Below are 10,000 nucleotides of genomic sequence, written 5' to 3' on the forward strand. Positions count from 1 at the left end.
GGGAAGGGAACTATCGGGAGAAAGCATCAAGCCATTACGACTATATAGCACTGGGAAGGGGTCAGGATAAAGATTTGGGATGGGACGGGGGAAGGGGTGGTGCCCAACCACTTGGACGGTCGGGGATTGAACGCCGACCTGCAGGTAGAGAGACCGTCGCTCTACCGTCCAGTAGCGATGTGTCCACAATTTGCTTACTGTGGGTGCAGCGTGACGCCGCTGTTGAGTGACTAACTGTCACTAGGGCGTGGTGGTGATGGTGATAGTGGTGGTGATGGTGATGGTGATGGTGGTAGTGGTGGTGGTAGTGGTGGTGATGGTGGTAGTGGTGGTGATGGTGGTGGTGGTGGTGGTGATGATGGTGGTGGTGATGGTGGTGATGGTGATGGTGGTGGTGATGATGGTGGTAGTGGTGATGGTGGTGATGGTGATGGTGGTAGTGGTAGTGGTGGTAGTGGTGATGGTGGTGGTGATGATGGTGGTAGTGGTGATGGTGGTGATGGTGGTGGTGATGGTGGTGATGGTGGTGGTGATGGTGGTGATGGTGGTGGTGATGATGGGGGTAGTGGTGATGGTGGTGATGGTGGTGATGGTGGTGGTGATGGTGGTGGTGATGGTGGTGATGGTGGTGATGGTGGTGATGGTGGTGGTGGTGATGGTGGTGGTGGTGATGGTGGTGGTGGTGATGGTGGTGGTGATGGTGGTGATGGTGGTGGTGGTGGTGGTGATGGTGGTGATGGTGGTGGTGGTGGTGATGGTGGTGGTGATGGTGGTGGTGGTGATGGTGGTGGTGATGATGGTGGTAGTGGTGATGGTGGTGGTGGTGATGGTGGTGATGGTGGTGGTGGTGGTGATGGTGGTGATGGTGGTGATGGTGGTGATGATGGTGGTGGTGATGGTGGTGATGGTGGTGGTGATGATGGGGGTAGTGGTGATGGTGGTGATGGTGGTGATGGTGGTGGTGATGGTGGTGGTGATGGTGGTGATGGTGGTGATGGTGGTGATGGTGGTGGTGGTGATGGTGGTGGTGGTGATGGTGGTGGTGGTGATGGTGGTGGTGATGGTGGTGATGGTGGTGGTGGTGGTGGTGATGGTGGTGATGGTGGTGGTGGTGGTGATGGTGGTGGTGATGGTGGTGGTGGTGATGGTGGTGGTGATGATGGTGGTAGTGGTGATGGTGGTGGTGGTGATGGTGGTGATGGTGGTGGTGGTGGTGATGGTGGTGATGGTGGTGATGGTGGTGATGGTGGTGATGATGGTGGTGGTGATGGTGGTGATGGTGGTGGTGGTGATGGTGGTAGTGCTATTCAGAATGGTATAACTACAGTGTAAAATTCCTGACCTTTGGATATTAAAAACATTCCTCCCGGAGTGATATAAGGACCAAACGGTGGGACATTTTCAGTAAAAAAGAACCTTATGGTAATCTTACCTTACGCTAATGTAAGAACTCAGAACGTAATTTAATAATAATTAATTATACTTGTAATTAATTGTATCTGGGGACAGGAAGCCAGAGTGTATTCATACATGTTAGGTTATTTTTCGAGGTCCACAACAAACTGACTAACTCCTGAGTACCTGCTTATTGCTAGGTGAACAGGGGCATTAGGTGTTGTATATAGTTCTATTTAACTCTAAAATATTTGAATATAGGCGTTGGGATAGGCCTATATTTAAATATTTGAATATAGGCCTCCTCTGCACGAAGGAGAATATTCCAGGCAGAGCAAGTTGTCTGGGCACGATTCCTTACACCTGATGCCTCTATTCACCCGGCAGTAAACTGTTACCGTAAACTGCTACCTGGGAATTAAGCAACTCTTGTGGGGGATGCATCATGAGGCTACCTTAGTCGTTGGCCGAGGGTGACCATTCTCTGAGAAAACGGCGATCAGCAGTTTGATTAAGTTACCCAAAGCTACTTGTTTCCTAGTGTCTACCCTTACAACTCTATAATTTTCTATCATTTTTTAAGGGGGGACTATTAAACTCGTGGCTATTCATTTCCCCTGACTCATTCGCTTTAAATAATGAATTACCTGAATTTTCCTGAGGGCCATTCTCTCTTACAGCCTCTTCAGCAGTAGAAAGCCGGTAATTTGTCTACGGTCACCCATTGTCCCCGGGTACTTGTGCACGGGAACAATGGTTGACCTATGGCTAACTACCCTTAATTTATAACACTCAGGCCCTTTTGTTATAAAGGGCCTGAGTGTCCTTGTGGGAGTGAAGGACCCGTGTCCATGTCCTTGTGAGAGTGAAGGACCCGTGTTCATGTCCTTGTGGGAGTGAAGGACCCGTGTCTATGTCCAAGATTGAAGAACTTCACCCCCAAGTCCACCAATGATCGAGGTCTTGTAGACTTGCACTACGCCACAAGGCTGAAGGCCTTGCCACAAGGCTGGGAGGGCCTTGCCACAAGGCTGGGGGGGCCTTGCCACAAGGCTGGGGGGGGGCCTTGCCACTAGGCTGGAGGCCTTGCCACAAGGCTGGAGCCCTTGCCACAAGGCTGAAGGCCTTGCCACAAGGCTGGGGGCCTTGCCACAAGGCTGGGGGGCCTTGCCACAAGGCTGGGGGGCCTTGCCACAAGGCTGGGGGGCCTTGCCACTAGGCTGGAGGCCTTGCCACAAGGCTGGGGGAGCCTTGCCACAAGGCTGGAGGCCTTGCCACTAGGCTGGGGGCCTTGCCACAAGGCTGGGGGCCTTGCCACAAGACTGGAGGTCTTGATACAAGGCTGGAGGCCTTGCCACAAGGCTGGAGGTCTTGCCATAAGGCTGGAGGCCTTGCCACAAGACTGGAGGTCTTGCCATAAGGCTGGAGGCCTTGCCACAAGGCTGGAGGTCTTGCCACAAGGCTGGAGGCCTTGCCACTATGCTGGAGGTCTTGCCATAAGGCTGGAGGCCTTGCCACAAGGCTGGAGGTCCTGCCATAAGGCTGGAGGCCTTGCCACAAGGCTGGAGGTCTTGCCACAAGGCTGGAGGCCTTGCCACTATGCTGGAGGTCTTGCCATAAGGCTGGAGGTCTTGCCATAAGGCTGGAGGCCTTGCCACAAGGCTGGAGGTCTTGCCATAAGGCTGGAGGCCTTGCCACAAGGCTGGAGGCCTTGCCACAAGGCTGGAGGCCTTGCCACAAGGCTGGAGGCCTTGCCACAAGGCTGGAGGCCTTGCCACAAGGCTGGAGGCCTTGCCACAAGGCTGGAGGCCTTGCCACAAGGCTGGAGGCCTTGCCACAAGACTGGAGACCTTGCCACAAGGCTGGGGGCCTAGTGGCAAGACCACAATAACAAATATCTTTCTGACAAACACTCAGTGAAATCGAACTACAAATAACATTACAGTTAATTGGTAACACAAATGACTCGTGAAATAGAGGTGGTGTACTGTATCTGTGCCACTTGGTCGTCTAACGCGAACATTAGTCTGCCTCCACGTTTCGTAGTCGATGTACCGCTGGATGGACAGAAACAGTTGGGCACGTTTCCTTTCTCTTGATGGCTCTGATCACCTAGTAGTAAATAGGTACTCGGGAGTTAGCCAACTGTTGTGAGTTGCACCTTACAGAAGGTCAGTAGTTGGCCCTGGGAGCGGGGGTGGGGGGGTTGCTCGATATGTCTAAGTACAGGCTTCCTGTCCCTATAATGGGAGTTATTATTTTCAATTGTTGTAAGGTTTCATCATTAAAAAAAAATCAAAATTTTCATCCAAGTTCTTTTTTTAATAATGGAAAACACGCGTCCAACGACCACACAACCAAATGTATCTGGTTTCTGACCTTTGCTCTGGCACAATCAAATACATCTGACCCCACTTTTGGCCTCAAAGACCATTGCTCTGGTACCATCAAAGGTACATCTAACTGCACTTTGGCCTCCACGACCCCTCCCTGTACTGGTACAAACCAAAGGTTTCTGACCTTTGCTCAGCCTCCCTGATGTTCGCTCTCTGGTACTCGTATTGAAGATCAATGAGTTTATTCATCGAGGCACCAGATTGACACTTCAGAAGCGGCGGACCAGTCACAAACTCTTCCTGTTGCCCCTCTCGCCTGGCCGGACGCAGGTCGGGTGTCCGCGAGGTGCCGCCGATAAGATAAGGGCGATATCCATATGAATGGGATTAATGGGTGGGCCTTTAAGTGGTGGTTGATACGGTGGCAAGAACCAGCACATCTGTGGTGTTGGTAATGATTACTTTTCTGATAAGTTAACCAAGTTACACTTCAGAAAGTGAAGGAACGACGACGTTTTGATCCGTCCTGGACCATTATCAAGTCGTGTGATATTTCTGATTAGTTCAACAAGAAAAGAAAGAGAAAGCAAGAGGACGAGGAATAGAAGAGAACGGGAGGAAGAGGAACATGAAGAGGAAGAGAAGATAAGTAGAATGAGACGAGAATAAGAACAACTCGAGGAAGGAAGATGAAAATATGTGGAAGACAGGAGGAATAAATAGCGATTAGAAAGGCATACGAAAAAAAGAGAAGAAGAAGAAGCTTGGAGAAGACACTACGTTGTCTCTACGTTCTATCAGGTGTTTACAGAAGATGACTGAAGCGTCGGAAGGCTCTCTCTCTCCCTGCGCTCTAGACCCGCCACCACTTTACACCATCTGAGTGGCTTACACAGTCTGCTCCATTGAAGACTGCTCCTAGAGCCCCGTCCTCCAAGGCTGTGTGCCTGATTAGCTGTCGAATGAGAGACATCCAGCTGAACCAGCAGTGCCCGGGTGCCACACCCAATCACAGGAAACGGCAACAGCAACAACGTAGACAAAAGCAACGTAGACAACAGCAACAAACGGCAAAAGCTGCTAATAACGTAGCTGCTCGTGGATTCATTCAGTGACACGCCAATCAGTGGGTAGATTCAAGGAGATAACCGAAGCAGAACGACTTTTCCTGAAGCCTACTACTGTCCACTACGCAGTAACCGATGACTAGTAAAAGTCTCTTATTATTGGGAGATTAGTGTCTCGGGAGAGTGGGGAGTAACTGGCAGCAGTGATGCTCGTCTGTGGTTCCTCAACACTCTCCTGTCCTCCTCCTCCTCCTTCTCTTGTGGTCTGGAACTATATATGACTTCTTCAGAAGCAGAGAAATCTCTGCCTCTCTCTCCCGCTCTGTCTCTGCCTGTGTGTGTGTGTGTATTCACCTAGTTTGTGTTTGCAACTAGTGAATACATGTGTGTGAATGGTGTCTGTCTGTTTGTCTTGTCTGACTCTCTCTCTCTCTCTCTCTCTCTCTCTCATCTCTCTCTCTCTCTCTCTCTCTCTCTCTCTCTCTCTCTCTCTAAGACTCTCTCTCGTCATCGGTCTCTCTCTCTCTCTCTCTCTCGTCTCTCTCTCTCTCCTCTCGTTATCTCTCCTCTCTCGATCTCAGTCTCTCTCTAGCTCCTCTCTCTCTCTCTCTCTCAGAATTTACGATATAACGAAAAACTATATACTGCTGAAAAATGCTCTGGGCACAAAAAAATAGAGTCTTCAATTCATGGGATTCGACGGGGGATCGCAAGGGAGTGCCAACTAATCTTAAGAGATGCATTTAGGCCGATCCTCTCCCACCTACGTCAGTCCCCTTCCACCCATCAATCATCATGCAAAGTTGGTGAGTTTAGCCTCACGTGTCTGGACTCCAACCTTGCACAAACAAGTAGACACACATACTTTCTATTTTATAGAGATAATAATAATGATACTAATGCTATTTATAATAATAATAATAATAATAATAATAATAATAATAATAATAATAATAAAATCACTGGAGCTCTGAGGTGACTCGAACCCACGACCAAGAAAGCCCAAGCCGCTGACGCCAGCCACTGGACCACCCTGACCTGGTAATAGTTAAACAACCGGATTTCTACTTGAATCACAGGAACTCTGGTCGAGGCTCTCCTGAAGCCAGTCCAAGTTTAGGTAAGACTCCCCCAAGGACTCGGGTGAAGGCGTCGTAAGTCACCGATTGTAGACGCTCCAGCATCAAATACAGTGTCTGTGTTGACTGACTCACCAACTCACAGATTCATCATTTCAGGCTCACAGAATCATCAACTCACAGTCTCACCTACTCATTACCTCACCAACCCAGACTCACACACTCACACACACACTTACTAAATAAACTCCAACGCACAAATCTCTAAACCAAAAAATATATATATTTTAGTCATGTATCCATTTCCCGCCGCTCACGTTGGAATTCAGCCCCCGTCACAGTGCCAGTGACTGGGCAGAACAGTGACATACAAAACAATAGTTTAGTCTTCTACTGATGTGGGATTTTTTGGTCTGGGAATAACTTGTGGATGTTCCAACCCGTTCCCCCTGATAAGATAGTATTTTTTTTTTGGGGGGGGGAGGGGGGGAGGGGGGGGAGGGGGGGGGAACTGTGGAAGATCGTACAAATATTGACGAGAAATAAAGTAAAATTGGGCTTTATTTTATAGAGTCTGGGAAAAATTAAGCTATAAAACCAAACTGAAATATTCCTAGGCGTAGTATAGCGCATATATGCTATATTAGGGCCACAAATAGCGTGTATCTGGTTAGGATGTAGGATGGTTAGGTTAGGTTTCACTAGCAAAAAAAAAAAAAAATAGTTTTTTTTTTTACTTTTCACTTTTCCTACTTTCTATTGGTCCATCGTGTCCATTTTTTTTACAATCGACCACATCGTTACTATAAGTACTTTAATTTTAGGAAGATGAGCTGCAATGTTTATAGTTATTTCCATTTATTGATACTGCTGCTCGGTACAGTGACGGATTTGCTTTTTGTAATGCCGGGGTTCGATCCTTGATGATCCAAATGGTTGGGCTGTAATTCCTTCTATTCCGTCTTCATCTCCCAGCTCTTAGTTTGTCTCATATCACCTCTAAGATATCCTCTTCAACCTTTATCTCTCTCTCTTTTTCTCGCAGCCAATCAGGTCACAGCCACTTACACTCTCAGGCGAGAGATTGTTGAGTCGTCGTCTGCATGCTTGACACTTTGACGTCAGACGTATTGTTTATCTCTCTCTCTCTCTCTCTCTCTCTCTCTCTCTCTCTCTCTCTCTCTCTCTCTCTCTCTCTCTCTCTCTCTCTCTCTCTCTCTCTCTCTCTCTCTCTCTCTCTCTCTCTCTCTCTCTCTCTCTCTCTCTCTCTCTCTCTCTCTCTAAAACTAAGACTAGGGGTTTATAAGGCTGTCAGATGACGTACCTAGTGAAGCCAAGCAAGAGCTGTTATTGTACCTCAGCTCATCTGAGGCCTGCACCTAGAGACTTGTTTTTATTCATGAGATGTGCTTTGAAACTATCACATGGGGAACTATCATATCTCTCTCACTCTCTCCCTTTCTCTCCACCTGTATTTCTCCCTCCTCATTCTCTTTTCCCCTCACTCTTTATCAGTCTCTCCTCATCACTCTCTCCTCTTCTCGCTCTAGCATAAATAATTTTTAGGATGATGAAAGAACAGAATTAAATTGAAAGACAGAACTGACGAAAACAAAACTAATGAAGTTTATTTGTAATGAGGTCGACGCGTGAATGAGGTGAAAGAAGACGTCAGTGGGAATGAGGTCAACCCAGGCAGGCGCTGGAATGAGGACGGGATGAGAATGAAATCAGGGAATCAGGGCGGCTATTTAGGTGGGATGATCGGGAAAATACTTTTACAAATGCTCACCAAATTTACACTAATCACTGTTTGGAGAAAGCGGCGGGGGTTGTATGGGATCGAACTCTCGTCTACAGGACAAACACACACATTAGGAGTACTCTATGTGCTCTCTTGTGGTCTTGAGAGAATGTTAAGTTCCATCAACTCACCAGTTTACTTCATCTTTCTCCCACTTAAATCCACTGAAGTGTAGTGATCCCTTCAGTGTTGTGTTTCCCTCACGACACCTTCGCGATAGTATCCATTATTATTCGTTAATCGTATCCATCTTACTCCTGTTGACGGATACATCCTGGGAGGATGTGGGGGGGGGCAGTTGGCTGTATATACGCCTGTTATCCTGACTCGTCACTCTGTATCCCACCTCCTAAGCTACACAGAAACGGACGAACCCAAGCATTAACCCTCCTAACTTATCGAGTCCTATGCTTAGAAAACGTAGAATATATATTTGTGACCCGTTACTGTCCATAGTAGGTTGCATTTATAACGTTGGTGGGTCGCATCAACTGAGCGTCCCTCCGGGGAGCCATCAGTCTCATACCTAAATAGATCTTAAAACCAATATGGTATGTCCTCAATGTAATGTAATTAAGAGTATGAGGTAGTTGATGTTTATATGTAGGTTTAAGTGCGTGTTTGAGTGAACTAGCGAACTCTTTGACTGTTAATGAAGTAATCAAGCGAACATTCTCAGGGACGTAATGAACTTTGTGGCACATTATTTGTATAGAGTTGTTGTTTGGCTAATATATGTTTGTTGTGTTATCAATTTATCCATCAGTTTAATCCATTCATTTATGTCCATTTTATATTTCAATTTAATTTCGTTCTTAGAATGTTTTATATATATATATATATATATATATATATATATATATATAAATATATATATATATTTATATATATGTATATATATATATATATATATATAATATATATAATTTCATTATTATTTCATTCGCATATAGTCCTGGGGACCATTCAGGCTTGTTCGCATATATATATATATATATATATTATATTATATATATATATTATAATATAATATATATATATATATATGAAAACTCACACCCCAGAAGGGACTCGAACCCATACTCCCAGGAACAACGCAACTGGTAACTACAGGGCGCCTTAATCCACTTGACCATCACGGCCGTCAAAAGGAAGTGATAGCCAAGGCTATTTGAGCCACTTCCCCGACGGCAACTCGGATGGTAATCTTGGGCATAGCATTTCACCAATCACCTCATTCTTTGGGGCACACGTGAGGAACACAAATGCGAACAAGCCTGAATGGTCCCCAGGACTATATGCGAATGAAACTCACACCCCAGAAGTGACTCGAACCCATACTCCCAGGAGCAACGCAACTGGTAACTACAGGGCGCCTTAATCCACTTGACCATCACGGCCGTCAAAAGGAAGTGATAGCCAAGGCTATTTGAGCCACTTCCCCGACGGCAACTCGGATGGTAATCTTGGGCATAGCATTTCACCAAATCACCTCATTCTTTGGGGCACACGTGAGGAACACAAATGCGAACAAGCCTGAATGGTCCCCAGGACTATATGCGAATGAAAACTCACACCCCAGAAGTGACTCGAACTAGGCGCTGTAGTTACCAGTTGTGTTGCTCCTGGGAGTATGGTTCGAGTCACTTCTGGGGTGTGAGTTTTCATTCGCATATAGTCCTGGGGACCATTCAGGCTTGTTCGCATTTGTGTTCCTCACGTGTGCCCCAAAGAATGAGGTGATTTGGTGAAATGCTATGCCCAAGATTACCATCCGAGTTGCCGTCGGGGAAGTGGCTCAAATAGCCTTGGCTATCACTTCCTTTTGACGGCCGTGATGGTCAAGTGGATTAAGGCGCCCTGTAGTTACCAGTTGCGTTGCTCCTGGGAGTATGGGTTCGAGTCACTTCTGGGGTGTGAGTTTTCAGTTGCATATTGTCCTGGGGACCATTCAGGCTTGTTCGCATATGTATATATATATATATATATATATATATATATATATATTATATATATATATATATTATAATATATATATATATATATATATAATATATATATATATTACTCCTTTTTGGAACTTATTGAATTAATATACATTATCAGTCCAAGTCCTCTCCTTATCACTTTCTCGCTCTCTTTATCTCTGATAGGACGCGTTATATAAAGGGAAAGAGAGATTTATCTCATGAAATAGTGTAATCTTGAATGATATTTGCGTTCTTTTGAAGTACCGATCAGGATGCTGCTGGCGGCTCAGCTGCCACCAGTCCGGCTCAAGAAGGGGATTGATAAGGCCGTCCATTCTCAAGATACATT

The 10,000-nt window shown here is 46.3% G+C and overlaps 1 protein-coding gene across 1 annotated transcript; it reads right to left on the reverse strand.

The window, feature by feature from the left end:
* Positions 1-2,672: 2,672 nt before the first annotated feature.
* On the reverse strand, positions 2,673-3,980 carry LOC138367516 (LWamide neuropeptides-like). Its single transcript, XM_069329200.1, has 2 exons — positions 3,902-3,980; positions 2,673-3,265 (listed from the first exon to the last, which is right to left on the reverse strand). The coding sequence occupies exons 1-2, from the start codon at positions 3,978-3,980 to the stop codon at positions 2,673-2,675; spliced, it is 672 nt and encodes a 223-aa protein (XP_069185301.1).
* Between the last annotated feature and the right edge of the window lie 6,020 nt (positions 3,981-10,000).

Source organism: Procambarus clarkii, chromosome 22 (assembly GCF_040958095.1).
Source record: "Procambarus clarkii isolate CNS0578487 chromosome 22, FALCON_Pclarkii_2.0, whole genome shotgun sequence".
In the NCBI taxonomy this organism is placed as follows: Eukaryota; Metazoa; Arthropoda; class Malacostraca; order Decapoda; family Cambaridae; genus Procambarus; species Procambarus clarkii.